The sequence below is a fragment of the Phacochoerus africanus genome, chromosome 13, assembly GCF_016906955.1.
Source record: "Phacochoerus africanus isolate WHEZ1 chromosome 13, ROS_Pafr_v1, whole genome shotgun sequence".
Lineage (NCBI taxonomy): Eukaryota > Metazoa > Chordata > Mammalia > Artiodactyla > Suidae > Phacochoerus > Phacochoerus africanus.
Genome location: NC_062556.1, coordinates 23,988,681 through 24,007,361, shown reverse-complemented (window position 1 = coordinate 24,007,361; position 18,681 = coordinate 23,988,681). Strand labels below are relative to the sequence as shown.

The window sequence follows — 18,681 nt, the reverse complement described above, 5'->3', positions numbered from 1 at the left end:
GCTTCAAAAGGACTTGTCTTTGGTTGAGTAGTTCTTTGTTCCTATATTTTAATTTTCCTCCTGTAGAACACAGGGAAATCTACTCAGGATTCTGTAATAACCTATATGGGAAAAAGGAATGGATATATGCATAGGTATAACTGATTCAACTTGCCTATACACTTGAAACGAACACAACATTGTAAATCAACTATACTCCAAAAAATTTTAAAAAAAGACCACTTCTATGGTTATTGACAAGTATCTGAACAAAGTGAATTCTGCCTCTATTACTGTCATAGGCAAGCGCCTTTTGCTTAGAACTGAGTAAAGCGAAGTTAAGTTTCCTTCCAGAAAAACCCATGCCTTAATCTTATAGTAATCTAGATTTGAGGGGTAGGGTAAAGGATTACTTTGGATCAGAAGTTTGTGTGAACTTTTTTTCTCTTTAAATCTGTATAAATAGCTTACACTATTTAGGGATAAGATAAAATCGCCAAGTGGAAATAATTAGGAAAGTCAATAATTATTAGTAAACGCTTGCAATTACTTAAGTAGAGTCAAGACCTCAGCTTTGCCTTAGAGTTTATTAGAAGTCCTCAGGAATCATTTTAATAGATTGCTTTAAAGTCTCTTTATATTTATATGTAAGTCAGTGTTTTAAATCAGTGTGTTCTTACAAGGCATAAACACTGCAGGGTGACAGCATAATACTTGGTCAATAAACATCTGTCAAATGAATTCAAAGCTATCAGCACCCAACATTTACTGGATATTTACTTTCTGCCAGGCATGAAGTTATGTTTTACACATCTGTGTATATGTGCACGTGCGTGTGCACATACACAAACACACACAGACCTTAAGAGGTTGGTCTTATCTAATTTAAGAATCAGGACGCTGAGGGAAAAAGTAGCTAAGCACCTTGAAGTTCAGAGAGCAAGTAATGGCAGAATCAGAACATGAACTTGGCATCAAAGCCCATGCTCTTTGACTCACACGGACTCTTCCCTAAAGAATAAGAGGAAGGACACCCACGAAACGAAGTCGAAGGTCAACCCTTTATCATACAAAGAAGCTCCTATTGAAAGTGAACAAATGAAGAAGTTTCACTATTATGCACCCAACTCTATCCTTCCTTTTTCTTAATTTTCCATCAGAAAAGATTAATTTCTCTCCAAAAAAAAATGAATTAAATCTTCATGACTTTTTTACATCAGTTTTACTGAGATGTTATTTACCATTCAACCACTGTCCTTGGCTTCCCAATTCCATTAAAGGAGACAAACGAGAATAAACAGTAGTAGAGTTCCTGTCGTGGCTCAGTGGAAATGAATCCGACTAGGAACCATGAGGTTGCGGGTTCAATCCCTGGCCTTGTTCATTGGGTTAAGGATCTGGTGTTGCCGTGAGTTGTGGTGTAGATTGCAGACGTGGCTCACATCCCGTGTTGCTGTGGCTCTGGTATAGACAAGCGGCTATAGCTCCAATTCGACCCCTAGCCTGGGAACCTCCATATGCTGAGGGTTCGGCCCTAAAAAGACAAAAAAAGAAAAAGAATAAACAGTAGATATAAGTGACTGATGGAGATTTAAGAAGAATTCAGACTGATCTTCACAGGATATTACATGTTAAATACCTAAAAGGAAACGTATCATAATGTTCTGCTTACTGCAACTGGTTCAAAAGAAAATAAAAGTTCTATGAAAATGAACTGAACTCTCCCACGCACTCTCTCATGATCTTTTGACAAATCTTAGAAATCACAAATAAGCATACGATGAGGTCTTCAGATACTGAGGCCTGGAAAATGAATGAGAAAACTGTCCCTTTCTGAGTAATTTGGTCCAGCAAGATTCTGGGATAATGTACAAGCAAATAAGAAAAGAGGAGTTCCCTGGTGGCCTAGCAGTTAAGGATCCAGCATTGTCACTGCTGTGGCGCGGGTGGGACCCCTGACCTAGGAACATCTGTATGCTGCAGGTGCAGCCAAAAAAGAGAAAGAAAAGAAAGAAAACAGATAGTTGCAACTGCTAAGGTTCATGCGCTTGCAATTAAATGACTATATCTGAGCAGATGCTTTGTAATAGAAAAAAGGGCACGTGGAGTTTGTGTATCATCAACATGAAACTATACTTCTGTGACCTCCGTTACATCAAAAGTTACAGTTTTTAGAGATGTAGATTACTTGAAATTAACCAGCTTCGACTAAGACCAGTTACCTCTTGCTGAGGAGGAGAGAAATGCATCAATCTCTCATTGAAATCACCCTTATCATCCACCCCATCTAAGGGTAACCCTAAACGGAACACTATTAAAAGCCTGGTACTTAAGAATTATTTCAGGAGTTCCCATCAGGGCTCAGCATTTAACAAACCCACAAACCCGACTAGTATCCATGAGGATGCAGGTTCAATCCCTGGCCTCGCTCAGTGGGTTAAGGATCCAGCGTTGCCATGAGCTGTGGTGTAGGTCGAAGATGTGGCTCAGATCCCACGTTGCTGTGGCCCTGGCATAGGCCAGCAGCTACAGCTCCCATTTGACCTCTAGCCTGGGAACCTCCATATGCCGCAAATGCAGCCCTAAAAAGACAAAACAAAACAAAAAAAAAAGAATTCTTTCCAACATTAAAGGATGTAAGAAAATCTGTTCATTGGTCATAAGGTTATATATTGTTCCTTAGCAACCAGCATTTTGTCTTTCAGGGGACTAGAAGTCAGTGCAAAAGGGGAAATGAAAATGAATCTAGAAAGTTCCAATTCACAGAGGCAGCACTTCAAAAGCAGCAATATCTTTACCAACCATATTGTTGCATTAAAACAGCTCAGTCCATGGGTGGGAAAGAAAGACTCACTGACACTTTACATAATAAATGTATCCAGGATGGCAACTGTACCAAAGACCCCTGAACTAAAGACCAAGAATAAATGCTACCTACCTGTTCCTGTGTAGAGCACTTGTCAACGCCAGCGACAAGAAACACTGCAGCCACTCCCATCCTCTCTGGTCCTAAGAAGCTACCTTAAAATGGGAATTTCGTTGGGATGCAGACTCCTAGGAGCAGCATTTGCATATTCTACCCCATAACCTATACCCTCTTCACCGGTAACGTGACATCTGATGTGAAGATACTATTTGGGGCGGGTTTTTTTTTTTTTTTTTTTGTCTTTTGACCTTTTAGGGCTGCACCCATGGCATATGGAGGTTTGCAGGCTAGGGGTCGAATCGGAGTTGTAGCCACCGGCTTGCACCAGAGCCACAGCAACTCCGGATCTGAGCCTCATCTGTGACCTACACCACAGCTCATGGCAACGCCTGATCCTTAACCCACTGAGCAAGGCCAGGGATCGAACCCGCAACCTCATGGTTCCTAGTCGGAGTCATTAACCACTGAGCCATAATGGGAACTCCTTTTTTTTTTTAAAATATAATATGATGATCATTGTACACCTATAAATGTAATTCACTGAGTAATAAAAAAATCAAAAATAACAATTAAAAAAAAGAAAGGAAAAAGAATATGTCCATACTAGTTAAGAGCATGTGTTCTGGAGACATCGGGAAAATGAGTAAGAAGCCTAGGCGTTTACTACACACCCAGTTTTTCGGTCCTGCAGCTAGTGACAAGAATCAGGAAGGTCGTGTTCTTGAAAGGAGGGGCGGGGGGGAGGCTCGGATGTTGAGCAAAGGACCCCGGACTGGCACACTCAATTTATAAGCTAATTCATAGATGCTACAGTTCGGACCAAGGAGGCTTCATTTTCTCAAGAGACCCCGTAAATAAATGAACCATTGTGGTTCAAACTCCAATGAGCTGGGAAGTACCTATGGGTCGGTTGGGGGGGCTGAGCTCCCCCCCCCCCCACAGGACAGGTGGTTAAATACTTACAACCTCGGGCGCTCGTGCTCCGGGCTCTCCCGCGAAGGACTCTCGGCAGCCGCCTCCAAACCCTGCCCGGCGCCCTGCGGCGGGCCCAGCTCCCTCCGCCGCCCAGGGGGGTCCCGGTCAGGGAGGGAGGCAGCGGGGGCTCGGACCCCCGAGCCCAGCACCGCACTGCGAGGGTACATGGTTCAGAGCCCGCGGCGCCCGGGCTGCCGCCGCCGCTGGAGGGATGCTGGAGGCGCCTGGACGCTTCGCGGGTCTGGAGATGCGATTCCCAAGTTGGAGAGGCGATTCCGAAGTTTGGCGGAAGCTGTTTGAACAGCTGAGTTTCGATTTCTCGCTACTTGCGGCGGGCGGGCGGCGCCACCCGCCCGGACCTCCCCTGCCCTGTTCCTGTCGGGCGCCCTCTATCCTGACCTCAGCCCGCAGCTCCCGCCGCAGTGAGGCGCCCGGCCCGGTGTGTGGAGTGGAGGTGGGCCCCCAGCTACAGGTGAGTTCGATCAAGGCCTCACAACCTCCCTAAAAGCTTATAAAGTTGTTTTATGGTTTACAAGGTTTGATCTGAGATCAGTCCCGGACCCTTTGAGGAGTAGCCTCAAGGTGACTAAAACCCGGAAAGACACTTTAGGGAGAGTTTACCAGCTCCCCCTAATGTGACGTTCCTGCTGGATACTGAGCTGTGAGCAATGTATTAACCTTCAGATGCCAGCGATTAGGTGAATAATTAAAAGCATTTGAACAAAATTTGGCCGTTGAACAGTCATGAGGGCTGTTTGGTTTTTTACCATGTACTTTCAAGGTAAAGGACATGGAAAGTGAAATCAAAACGCGAAAGAAAAAGCGCAAGTGGAGAAGCAAGCCGAGGGGAAGGCAGAGATGATTCCCCCCCGCAGCCTCGCTAAGGGATTCATCGGACATTCGCGAAATATTTATCCATTGCCTGCTGCGTGCAAGAAGATATTGGGCAATAATTCAACCAATTATTGGTATGGGGAAGAGTTTAAAATACGAATGTAGGACTTCCTGTGGTGGCTCAGCAGGTTAAGCACCTGACCAGTATCTATGGGGATGCGGGTACATCCCTGGCCTTGCTCACTGGGTTTAGGATCCCGCTGTTGCCACCCGCTGCGTGGTGGGTTGCCAATGCAACTGGGAGACGGCATTGCTGTGGCTGTGGCTTGGGCTTCAGCTGCAGCTCCCATTCGACCTCCAGCCTGGGAACTTCCATATGGTGCACATGTGGCTGGTAAAAAAAAAATATATATATATATATATATATATATGTATATATACACACACACACACACACATGGATATATGGATTTGTAAGACCTGTAGGTCTGGGAAGATGATTCTGATGTCTGCTGGGTTCGTGACCACTGTCATCAGGCTGGCTGTACAAAGATGAACAAGGCTCTTCCCACATGTAGCCTGTATTCTAAGAGACCCGTAAACACACGTTAATGCCACCATGGGAAATAACAAGAGTGGGAGTTCCCGTTGTGGTGCCCTGGAAACAAATCCGACGTGTATCCATGAGGATTCCATCCTTGGCCTTGCTCCGTGGGTTGGGGACCTGGTGTTTCCATGAGCTGTGGCTGCAGCAGAGGCTGGCAGCTACAGCTCCGATTCGACCCCTGGCACGGGACCTTCCATGTGCTGGAAAGTGTGGCCCTAAAAAGAAAAAGAAAAAAAAAAGGTCTGTGTAAGGCTAGGGAATGTTCAGGGGAAACTAGGGATTAGCCCTCTGAATCTTCTAAAGACAAGGGACATTTGAGAATGAGCTGCAAAAGACAAAGAGTTCGCCAGGAAGAAGGAGGCACAAAGATGGAGGCTTAAAAAAAAAAAAAAAAAAAAGGAAAAATGTATGTATATGTATGACTGGGTCACGTTGCTGTGCAGCAGAAATGGACACACAACATTGTAAGTCAAGTACACTTAAAAAAAAAAAAAAAAAAAAAACGGAGGCTTTGGCTTACACTGACCACACCGTGTAAATCCTCGGGGCAGAAGGGCTGGAGCACCCCAGCCTCTAGTTGGCCAGCCACTTAAGAGCTCCATTGTTGTGCTTATATGACCTGTGCTTAGAAAAGAAAAACAAATACTTGGGGGTTTTTTTTATTTATTTTTTGCTTCTTAGGGCCGCCCTTGCAACATATGGAAATTCCCAGGCTAGGGGTCATATTTGAGCTATAGCTGTCTGCCACAGCAATGCAGAGTCCAAGCTGAGTCTGACTTACCCCACAGCTCAGGGCAGCGCTGGATCCTTAATCCACTGATTGAGGCCAGGGATCGAACCCTCAACCTCACGGTTCCTAGTCAGATTCGTTTCCGCTGCATCACGATGGGAACTCGGATAAATACCTGTTGGATAGCTAATGAAAGAATGAAATTCAAGGGTGTCCAGGGTGTGAAGGAGGACAGGCTGGAGAAGAAGGGCCTTGTTAGGAAGTGAAGTCAGGGCTTCTCTGCCCAGGTGCGGAGGTTGGAGCTCTGTCAAGGAGCCCATGGTTCTCAAACTTCAGAACCCCTTGAAAAACAGACTTCAGGGCCCTGACCCTCGTGTTTCTGATTAATTAGGTCTGGGGTGGGAGTGATGTATTGTGAGGAATAAAAAGATAATCCGGGAGTTCCCGTCATGGCGCAGTGGTTAACAAATCCGACTAGGAACCATGAGGTGGCGGGTTCGGTCCCTGCCCTTGCTCAGTGGGTTAACGATCCGGCGTTGCCGTGAGCTGTGGTGTAGGTCACAGACGCGGCTCGGATCCCCCGTTGCTGTGGCTCTGGCGTAGGCCGGTGGCTACAGCTCCAATTAGACCCCTAGCCTGGGAACCTCCATATGCCGCGGGAGCGGCCCAAGAAATAGCAACAACAACAAAAGACAAAAGACCAAAAAAATAAAAATAAAAAATAAAAAAATAGAAAAAAAAAAAAAGATAATCCACATCACAGTGATTCTCACGTGGAGTTGATTTTGCCTCCAGCAGGCATTTGGCAATGCCTGGAGACAATTTTTATCCTGAAGCCTGGAAAGGGCTGGAGGTGGGGCTACTGGCATCTAATGGAGGCCGGAGATGACCACCCCATGTAGGTAATAATCCTGCCCCAAACATCAGTAGATAAAGTTAAAAAACCAACAAACAAACAAAAAAAACCCTGATCTAGAGAGTTCCCGCTGTGGCTCAGCAGTTAAGAACCTGATAAATATCCATGAGAATGCAGGTTCAGTCCCTGGCCCTGCTCAGTGGGTTAAGGATCCAGCGTTGCCATGAGCTGCGGTGTAGGTCACAGATGTGGCTCGGATCCTGCGTTGCTGTGGCTGTGGTGTAGGCAGCAGCTGTAGCTCCGATTCAACCCCTAGCCTGGGAACTTCCATATATGCAGGTGTGGCCCTAAAAAAGCAGAAACAAACACAAACAAACAAACAAAAAACCACCCTAATATTATGCCTAATTTAGCTGTTTTATGGTGACATTAAGGTTTAGGTCTGTCAGTGGGTAGGTGGCCCAGCCAGCTGTCACTTATTCAGAGGAAGACAAAAGCATCTGATTTGAGAGCTGTTGGGTTTGGAGGTAACTGCAGGGTGAGAAATGCAAAGAGTGGATCTGAGCGGTCTTTCTGGAGGTGATCTTCAAAATCTTTTCCACCGAGAAAATACCATAGAAACCTTTGTTTCAGAGGAGAAAACAGTTGTTTGGGTGGTTGGGTTAAATTGAAAGTTTGAGTAAGGAAAAACCCAAAGTAGGGGAAAACCAGTTCTGTTAATGTTAATGCAGCTAGCAATAGTGATACCCATTTCAGGAACACCCTTAATTGACCATCTTTTTTTTTTTTTTTTGGTCTTTTTGTCTTTTTAGGGCTGCACCCAGGGCAAATGGAGGTTCCCAGGCTAGGGGTCTAATCAGAGCTGTAGCGAGCCTACACTGCAGCCACAGCAACACCAGATCCAAGCCACATCAGTGACCTACACCACAGCTCACAGAAACACCGGATCCTTAACCCACTGAGCAAGGCCAGGGATTGAACCCACAACCTCATGGTTCCTAGTCAGATTTGTTAACCACTGAGCCATGACAGGAACTCTTAGTGGACCACCTTTATTTTATAACACAGCCATGTAACACACTCAAGGCTCAGATCTGGCGTGGCTGTGGCTGTGGTGTAGGCCAGCGGCTGCAGCTCCGATTAGACCCCTAGCCTGGGAACCTCTATATGCCCTGGGTGGGACCCTGAAAAAAAAAAAAGTGATTTATTCTTGCAATAAACATCTAAAAACTTCTTCAGTCATCTGCCTGCTTGTCACCCACACTCTCACCTTCTGTGTATGTATTTGCTTTATTACTTATTATTTTTTAGGGCCACACCCGCAGCACATTGAGGTTCCCAGGCTAGGGGATCTAATCGGAGCTACAGCTGCTGCCTGTGACACAGCCACAGCAACTCGGGATCTGAGCCATGTCTGCAACCTACACCACAGCTCACGGCAACGCCGTATCCTTAACCCACTGAGCGAGGCCAGGGATCGAATCTGCATCCTCATGGATGCTAGTCAGATTCCTTTCCACTGAGCCACAACGGGAACTTGCCTGTATGTTTTAAGGGGCCTGGGAAGCACCTGAAATCTAGAGAGATTGTTAAACTGCCTGAAATTTGGCCAACTAGAGATTTGTTTAGGAAATGGTTTTCTTTTCAAATATAACTGTCTCTGGGAAATAATCATTTATTCATTTCTTTAGGTAAGGGAGTTTCATCTGAGCAAAAGATATTTTGGTGGGGGAGGAGGCAAACTGAGTGACAAGAGGAATGTTCCAAAAGATGGGCCAGGGAAAATGCTATAAAATGAGACGTTGTTGGGAAATGGCAATTCAGGGCTCAGAGAGCAATTTCAGCTAGCCCAATTGTTGCTAAGATAAGATTACATCAAAAAGAACTTTCACCAGTTTGGTCTAATGCTAACATATCCGAGTGTGTCTTTATTTTCTGAAGAAATAGATGAAGATACATATCTGATTTTTATTTTTCATTATTCATTTATTTATTTTTTGGTCTTTTGTCTTTTGAGGGCCGTACCTGCGGCATATGGAGGTCCATATCCCAGGCTAGGGGTCCTATCGGAGCTACAACTGCTGGTCTACGCCGCAGCCACAGCATCGTGGGGATCCCTGGGGGTCACAGACAGGGATCCAAGCCCTGTCTGTGACCTACACCACAACTCATGGCAACGCTGGATCCTTAACCCACTGAGCGAGGCCAGGGATTGAACCTGCAACTTCATGGTTACTAGGCGGGTTCGTTAACCACGAAGCCACAAGGGGAATGCCTTGTATCTGATTTTTAAGTTGATTGCCTTAGATTATTCCTTCATGAATGTGAGTACATGTATGTAAATAGAGATGCAGAGACTCAGCTTTTCCTTGTCACCAGTGTCTCAGTGAAAATGGTCTCTGAAAATTCTAAAAAGTCATGTTTCCTTAAATTTGATTCTGCAGTGGAAAGTTAGATTAATCCAAAAGATTTGAGACAGCAGTTACTTTTTTTGTTTGTTTGTTTTTAAGGGCCATACCTGAGACCTATAGAACTTCCCAGGCTAGGGGTTGAATCAGAGCTACAGCCACTGGCCTATGCCACAGTCACAGCAACACCAGATCCAAGCCGCATCTGTGACCTACACCACAGCTCATGGCAACGCCGGATCTTTAACCCACTGAGCAAGGCCAGGGATCAAAACTGCGTCCTCAGGGATGCTAGTCAGATTGTTCCCAATGAGCCACAACAGGAACTCTGAGACAGCAGTTACTAAGAAGCTATGTAATACTTGACACTTCCTCATTTTAGGGGTGTGTGTGTGTGTGTGTGTGTGTGTGTGTGTGTGTGTGTGAGCATATTTGTGTCATGACAGTTTCATATTCATTAGAAATAATTCACATTTATAACACTAACTCCTGGAATGCTACAGTAATAAATCACCTTAAGTTCATGCAAGAAATATTTACTGAATGATAAGCATGTGCCATCCACTCTGACCCAGAAGCTATAGCGGGAAACAGACAGAACCTTGTTATTCTAGCTCCACGTTTCAGATTATCTAACTACCACCTTATTTTAGGAAACAGAAACTTAGAGAGGGAAAGTCAGTATTATGTAACAAATTACTGGCAGAACAAAAACTTGAAATTTAGGTCTTCTGGGTCCACGTTTAGCTTTTTCCATTTTGGAAGATGATTGTGACAAAACACATTTCTTGACAAAATTCAGGATATGAAACTCTTCTCAATTACTATAATTTTCCCAATGAGCAGCGTGTATCCGTTTCCAAAACAGTTATGTCAAAGTTTCTAAATCTATCGGCATTAGCATTAATAAAAACCTTAATACTCCAACATGCATCCCTGTAATTACACGATCAAATGAGCTATACAATGATGGGACTTTCTACAACATGTCAAAACTTCGTGAACAGCACACATGCTAATTTGGGTTCAAATCCCTTTTCTTTAACAATGTTAAAATAGCGTTATAGTAGGAGTCCCCGTCGTGGCGCAGTGGTTAACGAATCCGACTAGCAACCATGAGGTTGCGGGTTCGATCCCTGGCCTTGCTCAGTGGGTCAAGGATCCGGTGTGCCGTGAACTGTGGTGTAGGTTGCAGACGAGGCTTGGATCCCGAGTTGCTGTGGCTCTAGCATAGGCCAGCGGCTGCAGCTCCGATTAGACCCCTAGCCTGGGAACCTCCATATGCTGCAGGAGCGGCCCAAGAAATGGCAAAAAGACAGGGACTCAAGCCACTGCAGTGACAATGCCGGATTTGTTTGTTCAAACAAATTCAACCCTATGGAGTAGGCAGTTGCTTCCATTTCTGGGTCCTCACACTTGCAGTCACAAGACTTCTTCTGGCTGCAGGGAGACAGGAATCTCCCCTAACTTTGGAAAAACTTCTGAAGATTCCATCCATGGCTTGGGGGAGAGATTTCCCTGCCTTGTTTCTTTAGCTGTGATGAATGAATCAAACAGAAACTCTCAGGAGTTCCTGTCATGGCTCAGCAGTTAACAAACCTGACTAGCACCCATGAGGATGTGAGTTTGATCCCTGGTCTCACTCAGTGGGTTAAGGATCCGGCGTTGCTGTGGCTCTGGTGTCGAGCAGCAGCTATAGCTTTGATTAGACTCCTAACCTGGAAACCTCCCTATGCCAGGGGTGCTGCCCTAAAAAGACAAAAGATTAAAAAAAAATTTTTTTAAGACAAAAAAAATTTAAAAATTAAAAAATAAATAGAACCCCTCCAGAGCACTGTCTGCTTTTTCCCCAGCTCCCTCACCTTTTCCAAAAGTACCCCCTCTTAGGGAACTTCTAATAGTTCTGATGTTTTAACTCTTTGGTGAGGCTTCACAGCCCTTTGTAAATATCACCAGGTCAGAAAGAGAATGTGTGGTCCTTGGGGGGGTGGGGCGGGGGAGGTGACAAAAGACCTGACCTTGAGAACTGGCAGAGCCATTTCAGAGTTTTGTGACTTCAGGCAACCACTAAAACTCTCTGAACTTTGGTTGCTTCATTTGTAAGACGGAAATATTCATCATAGTAATACCACCTGTCCAATCTACCTTTAGGGGGTTGTGAGGGGGCCAAATGAGATAACATATGTGAAAGTGGCTCATAAATTGCATCTTGATCCCATATAAGTGGAAGTTATTTTTTTTCGAGCTGTCAATGCGAGAGCTTTGTTTTCTAATATACTTAAATTTGTCCTCAAAGAGTTCGTAACTTCAGTTCCAGCAGCTCTTGGCTTTCACTTGCTAAAACATTACAGAGCTATATCCTTAGTGTGTTTTATCTTGAAGTCCCTTTGAGAATAGAAATAAAGCCATATATAGTTTTGCCTACCAACACATAAATGCCTGGCCCAGAAGTCCAGTCCCCAGTGAAACTGGAACTCTCTTGGCCTAACTAGAAGGCACTGAGCACTCCGTAGACATTTGGTGACACTGCTCTGTCCCTAATACCTTCTGGAAGCTGACAAGAGTTTCATTTTAATGGATAAAACCTAGAGGTCTCCTATTGGATTTGATTTAGAAAAGAGTCATATTAGAAATTCCCTGAGTTCCCTTTGTGCCTCAGTGGTAATGAACTCCACTAGTATCCATGAGGACACGGGGTTTGATCCCTGGCCTTGCTCAGTGGGTAAAGGATCCGACGTTGCTGTGAGCTATGGTGTAGGTCACAGACATGGCTCAGATCCTGCATTGCTGTGGCTGTGGTGTAGGCCGGCAGCTACAGTTCCGATTTGACCCCTAGCCTGGGAAAAGCCTTTTTTTTTTTTTTTTTTTAATGGCTGTGCTTGTGGCATATGGAAGTTCCCAGGCCAGGGATTGAACCTGAGCCACAGCTTTGACATAGGCCACAGTGGAACCCAGATCTTTTAATCCACTGCACCAAGCCAGGATCCAATTTGGCTTTTACAGTGCCCCAGGCCACTGCAGTTTGATTCTTAACCCGCTGTACCACAGCAGGAACTCCAAGAAAAGAAATCTTGTACTGATAGGAATCAGGCTGAGAAGACCATAGGCCTGGGCTACCACCTTTCATGGAAGAGGTAAAGCGACTCAAAGGATAGATGGGATGAGAATTGTACACAAAGAATTAAAGGTGCTATCAAGTTTTTTGGCCTTAGTAGCTAGAAGGATGCCATTGCCATCCACCAAGTTGGGACATAAGCTCACTTTTGGACATGGTACATTTTAAAAGCCTGTTAGAGGAGTTCCCGTCGTGGCTCAGTGGTTAACGAATCCGACTAGGAACCATAAGGTTTGATCCCTGCCCTTGCTCAGTGGGTTAAGGATCCGGCATTGCCGTGAGCTGTGGTGTAGGTCACAGATGCGGCTTGGATCCCACGTTCCTGTGGCTGTGGTGTAGGCCGGCGGCTACAGCTCCGATTCAACCCCTAGCCTGGGAACCTCCATATGCCAAGGGAGCGGCCCTAGAAAAGGCAAAAAGACAAAATAAAATAAAATAAAAGCCTGTTAGATAGTCAAGTTGAGTAAATTGTTGAAGTCCAAGTGTAGATTCAAGAGAAATGTCCAGACTGAAGACATCAGTTTGTAACTCATCAGCATACAGAATGACTTTATTTCATTGAAAAGAAATTTATTAGCAGGAATTCCCATTATGGCTCAGTGGTAACCAATCCTACTAGTATCTATGAGGATATGCGTTTGATCCCTGGCCTCGCTCAGTGGGTAAATGATCCCGCTTTGCCCTGAGCTGTGATGTGGGTCACAGATGGGGTTTGAATCCTGCATTGCTGAGGCTGGGGTGTAGGCTGACAGCTGTAGCGCCAATTTGACCCCTAGCCTGACCCACCCCTTATGCTGTGGGTGCCACCCAAAACAGAAAAAAAAAATTAAAGTACAGTTGATTTACAGTGTTGTGCCAATTTGTGCTATACAGCAAAGTGACTCAGTTATACATACATACATTTTTTTTTTTAATATTCTTTTCCATAAGGGCCTCTCCCAGGAGATTGGGTATAATTTCATGTGCTATACAGTAGGACCTTATTGTCTGTCCTTTCCTTTTTTTTTTTTTAAGACATTTTATTTTATTTTATTTTATTTTTTTTGTCTTTTGTCTTTTGTTGTTGTTGTTGTTGTTGCTATTTCTTGGGCCGCTCCCAGGGCATATGGAGGTTCCCAGGCTAGGGGTCCAATCGGAGCTGTAGCCACCGGCCTACGCCAGAGCCACAGCAACGCGGGATCCGAGCCACGTCTGCAACCTACACCACAGCTCACGGCAACGCCAGATCGTTAACCCACTGAGCAAGGGCAGGGACCGAACCCGCAACCTCATGGTTCCCAGTCGGATTCGTTAACCACTGCGCCACGACGGGAACTCCAAGACATTTTATTTTTTTAATTTAATTTTTTTTTTTGTCTTTTTGCCTTTTCTAGGGCTGCTCCCACAGCATATGGAGGTTCCCAGGCTAGGGATCTAATTGGAGCTGTAGCTGCCGGCCTACACCAGAGCCACAGCAACTCCGGATCCAAGCCGAGTCTTTGACCTACACCACAACTCACGGCAATGCCGGATCCTTAACCCACTCAGCAAGGCCAGGGATCGAACCTGCAACCTCATGGTTCCTAGTCAGATTCGTTAACCACTGAGCCACAACAGGAACTCCTGTCTGTCCTTTCTAAATGTAACTCTTTGTATTTATGATCCCCAAACTCCAAGTCCATCCCTCTCCCTCTTCTTCCCCATCTACAGTGAATTTAAAATGATTCGATCAGATTACCTACGCAGTAGGTTTACATAGAAAAGAGCATTTGGATGGTCCCTCCACCAGCTTTAAATTATAGAAGCAATGGTATAAATTTTAAAAATGTTACAGGAGTTCCCGTCGTGGCGCAGTGGTTAACGAATCCGACTAGGAACCATGAGGTTGCCGGTTCGGTCCCTGCCCTTGCTCAGTGGGTTAAGGATCTGGAGTTGCCATGAGCTGTGGTGTAGGTTGCAGACGCGGCTTGGATCCCGCCCTGCTGTGGCTCTGGCGTAGGCCGGTGGCTACAGCTCCGATTCGACCCCTGGCCTGGGAACCTCCAGATGCTGCAGAAGCGGCCCAAAGAAATAGCAAAAAGACAAAAAAAAAATTAAAAAATAAAAATAAAAATGTTATAATTTTTTGGATCAAGATTTGGTAATCTTGGAGTTCCCGTCGTGGCTCAGTGGTAACAAACCTGACTAGTATCCATGAGGACATGGGGTTTGATCCCTGGCCTTGCTCAGTGGGTTAAACAATCTGGCGTTGCCATGAGCTGTGGTGTAGGTCACAGACGCGGCTCAGATCTGGCATTGCCGTGGCTGTGGTGTAGGCTGGCAGCTGCAGCTCTGATTCAACCCCTAGCCTGGGAACTTCCATGTGCTTCAGGTGTGGCCCTAAAAAGACCAAAAAAAAAAAAATATATATATATATATTAGAATTTCTCCTAACTATAGAAGAAGAGGAGAAAAGATATCAAAGGAGAACTAGACTTTTCTCCCTGCTCACTCCAGGCCCCAGGCTGGTCTCTGTGGGTACCGAGGGATGAATGCTAGTGAACCAGGGCACTGCTCCAGTGGTGTGGGCTCAACACTGACATGTGGAAACAAGCAGACACATCTGAACCTCCAAATCCCAAATCCAACCAGAAACATAGTAATAGACAAGGCAGGGAAGCTGTTAGCTAGGAACTGGTAAACCAGCTCTTTATCCTCTAGCTCCCTGGGTCCCAGGGTTGGCTGTACTTTGAAATCACTGAGGCTTGGGTCTCCTTCCCCTCCCCTCCAAGAAGTCTGGCTTAACTGGTCAGGGGTACAACCCAAACAGAGTGAGTTGAATGTACAGCCAAGGTTGGGAATCAGAGGTGCAGGTGCAGAACCTGCCAGCTAATAAGTCATTGTTCTCAGCACCTTTATTTTATTTTACTTTTATTATTGCTTTTTAGGACCACACCTGCGGCATGTAGAAGTTCCCAAGCTAGGGGTCCAATTGGAGCTACAGCTGCCAGCCTACACCACAGCCACAGCAACACCAGATCCAAGCCGCATCTGTGACCTACACTACAGCTAGCTCATGGCAATGTCAGATCTTCACCAATGAGCAAGGCCAGGGATTGAACCTGCATCTTCACAGATATTCGTCAGGTTTGTTTCCACTGAGCCACAACGGGAACTCCTATTTTATTATTTTATTGATTTATTCTTTGGTGGTGTCCATGCCTTGTGCAGGTTCTGGGGCCAGGGATGGAACCCACACCATGGCCGTAACCCGAGTCCCAGCAGTGACAATGCTGGATCCTTAACCACTAGACCACCAGGGAACTCCTCTCAGCACCTTTAGGAGCAGTTCTTGGTTTTCTTTCTGTCCGAAAAGACATTAGAGAGAAGTCACTATACTGTAATAGACCGATGGCTTAGAAGGCTGACAAATAGATAACATATAGGGAGATTTGAACCTTTATTTTAAATTGCTTCTAGTAGGTGATTTCTTAGAACATTCGGCTGAGACCACAAGGCTGGAGGCAATGACAGTTTGGGCTTTGGGCTTTTTTTTTTTTCTTCTTTTTTTGTAGCTTGTGATGGAGTAGGTGCTATAGAACATAGCAGGAGAATCATCAGCTGGTCTGTGAGGGAAAGAATAATGAAATATGTATACAGAAGGCACTAAAACAGAGGCTGTGGTAGTGAATTTAATACCCACCACCTTTCAGGAGAATGTGGGAAGAGTAAGGATATAAAAATTCTTTATTGGGAGCTCCCGTCGTGGCTCAGTGGTTAATGAATCCGACTCGGGACCATGAGGTTGCAGGTTCGATCCCTCGCCTCGCTCAGTGGGGTAAGGATCTGGCGTTGCCCTGATCTGTGGTGTAGATCGCAGATGGGACTCGGATCTAGTGTTGCTGTGGCTGTGGTGTAGGCTGGCGGCTATGGCTCTGATTCAACCCCTAGCCTGGGAACCTCCAAATGCCGCGGGAGCGGCCCAAGAAATGGCAAAAAGACAAAAAATAATAAAATAAAATAAAATAAAAATTCTTTACTGTTGTTAAGAAATGTCTAACTGTTTAGACAGGGCTTTTGGAATTCCCTCCAAATACATATCTGGTGGGTCTGTCTGTCAGAGGACAGGATCATTTGGACCCTGGGCAGCTGACCCCGAAAGGACACGCTGTTCTTTTGGCTGGAGGACAAGGACTTCACATCAAGGAGACGGGTTTTGTGGCACCATGTTGTGAAAAATAAAAGTATTTTGAAGAGCAAATGCGCATCACCCCCTCGTCCCTTTTGCTTGCAAGAAAAAGCCATAAATTATCATGCCTGCAATGTGGGACGGACAAGTAAAATGCTGGAAAAGTAGCACAGTTTGCACAAGGCCCGTAGGTAATAAAGGTTTGGGGGCTCGATGCAGGTTGAAACAATCCAACAGACCTTGTCTCAAAACCTCGCGCGCTCATGCGGAATCTGGCCACGAAAACAAAGTGAAGACCCAAACAAAACACAGTATTTTCTATTTCCTCACTGTGTGTGTCAGCAGTGCTTTTTCTGAGGCAAAAGACCTTGGGTCATCCTGCTCTTTTTCTCTTTTAGGGTGTATTTAGTCCAAGAAGCACATGCTTCTGGTTGATGAAATGCTATGATTGGGTGTTCAATCCCTGGGAAAATAAATGAAGCAATCAAATGTATCCTGTTATAAATAGTAATAGATAGATTAGCTCTCCCTTTCCAGCCACAAGCTGTGCTTCAGACCAGATGGGGAATTCTGGCCAGAATGCTAAGCTGTATTCTAAAGAGATGACTGACACCAGAATGTGGGAGCATTTTCAACCAGAAAGTTATCCATATGGTCTCTTCTTCTTAAAGGGACATGACCTTCAGCGAATTCCTCTGCTGAACCGGTTTCCTTTCTGTAAAACCTCTCCGTTTGCTTTTACATGATTTTAGGTCCAGATGTGATCATTCCACTCTGGAAATCAGAAAGTGTTTTGGGGAGTTCCCGGGGTGGCTCTGTGGGTTGAGAACCCGACATTGTGTCTGTGAGGATGCAGGTTCAATCCCTGGTCTCGCTCAGTGGGTTAAGGATCTAGTGTTGCCCCAAGATTCGGCTCGGATTCAGTGTTGCCATGGCTGTGGCAGAGGCCTCAGCTACAGCTCTTATTCGACCTCTAGCCCAGGAACTTCCATACTAGAGAAAAAGAGGTATTCTTGGTTTTTTGGTTTTTTGGTTTGTTTCTGGCTAAGCCTGAGGCTTGTAGAAGTTCCCGGGCCAGGTATTGAACCCACGCCATAGTAGCAACCTGAGCCACAGCAGTAACGCCAGATCCTTAACCCACTGAGGCACCAGGGAACTCCTCAGAAAGTGTTTTTGTATAGTTATTATTTAAGTTAAAAATAGCATGCCAGATAATCTGGATTTTCACATAGTAATTTTTTTTTTTTTTAAAGGGCTGCACCCACAGCATATGGAGGTTCCCAGACTAGGGGTTTAATCGGAGCTGTAGCAGCCGGCCTACACCACAGCCACGGCAGCTCCAGATCTGCAACCTACACCACAGCTCACGGCAACGCCAGATCCTTAATCCACTGCTCAAGGCCAGGGATCGAACCCACAACCTCAGGGTTCCTAGTCGGATTCGTTTCTGCTGCTCCACAACAGGAACTCCTTCACATAGTATTTTAACAGTGAGATGGTAACTCACAGGTCATGTAAATGTGCTCTACAGGAGGATTGAAAAGAGATGTATGCAGAAAAATGACACATTTTTCTTATATGTACATTGCAATGCATTTTCACCTATTTGGTTGCTCTTTTAGAATATTTAAGTCTAAGAGTTCCCGTCATGGCGCAGAGGAAATGAATCCAACTAGGAACCATGAGGTTGTGGGCTCAAGCCCTGGCCTCGCTCAGTGTATTAAGATCTGGCATTGCCGTGCGCTGCGGTATAGGTTGAAAATTCGGCTTGGATCTAGTGTTGCTGTGGCTGTGGTGTAGGCCCGCAGCTGCAGCTCCAATTGGACCCCTAGCCTGGCAACCTCCATACGCTGCAGGTATGGCAGTAAAAAGCAAATAATAATAATAATAATATTCAGGTCTAGCAAACCATACATATGAGATGCTGGTGTTAATAGCAAGCAAACAAAAGGTTGGTTTCCTAGGGCTGCCAATAACAGAACGGCAGAGTGGGTTCCCTCTGGGGATTCGGAGCGAGACTCTGTTCCATGCTTGTCATCTAGCTTGTGGTGTTTGTTGAGAATCCTTGGCATCACGTGGCTTATAGCTGCCTCACTCCAGTCTC

At 45.4% G+C, this 18,681-nt stretch overlaps 2 protein-coding genes across 14 annotated transcripts in view; one reads left to right on the top strand and one right to left on the bottom strand.

Annotated features, from left to right (window-relative positions):
• EPSTI1 (epithelial stromal interaction 1) overlaps positions 1–4,058 on the bottom strand; it is a 105,876-nt gene extending 101,818 nt beyond the window's left edge. For both annotated transcript variants that reach the window (XM_047755645.1, XM_047755646.1), the window contains exon 1: positions 3,869–4,058. In XM_047755645.1, the coding sequence (XP_047611601.1) occupies positions 3,869–4,047 (179 nt within the window). In that variant the 5' untranslated portion in view covers positions 4,048–4,058. The remainder of the gene's footprint in view (positions 1–3,868) is intronic.
• A 33-nt stretch (positions 4,059–4,091) lies between these two features.
• The window catches only part of DNAJC15 (DnaJ heat shock protein family (Hsp40) member C15), a 110,476-nt gene continuing 95,886 nt past the window's right edge, over positions 4,092–18,681 (top strand). For 11 of the 12 annotated variants that reach the window (XR_007131368.1, XR_007131367.1, XR_007131366.1 and 8 more), the window contains exon 1: positions 4,294–4,352. The gene's annotated coding sequence lies outside the window, so the exon portion shown is untranslated. Of the gene's footprint in view, positions 4,353–18,681 lie in introns of all 12 variants that reach the window. The other variant, XR_007131370.1, reaches the window with a different exon arrangement.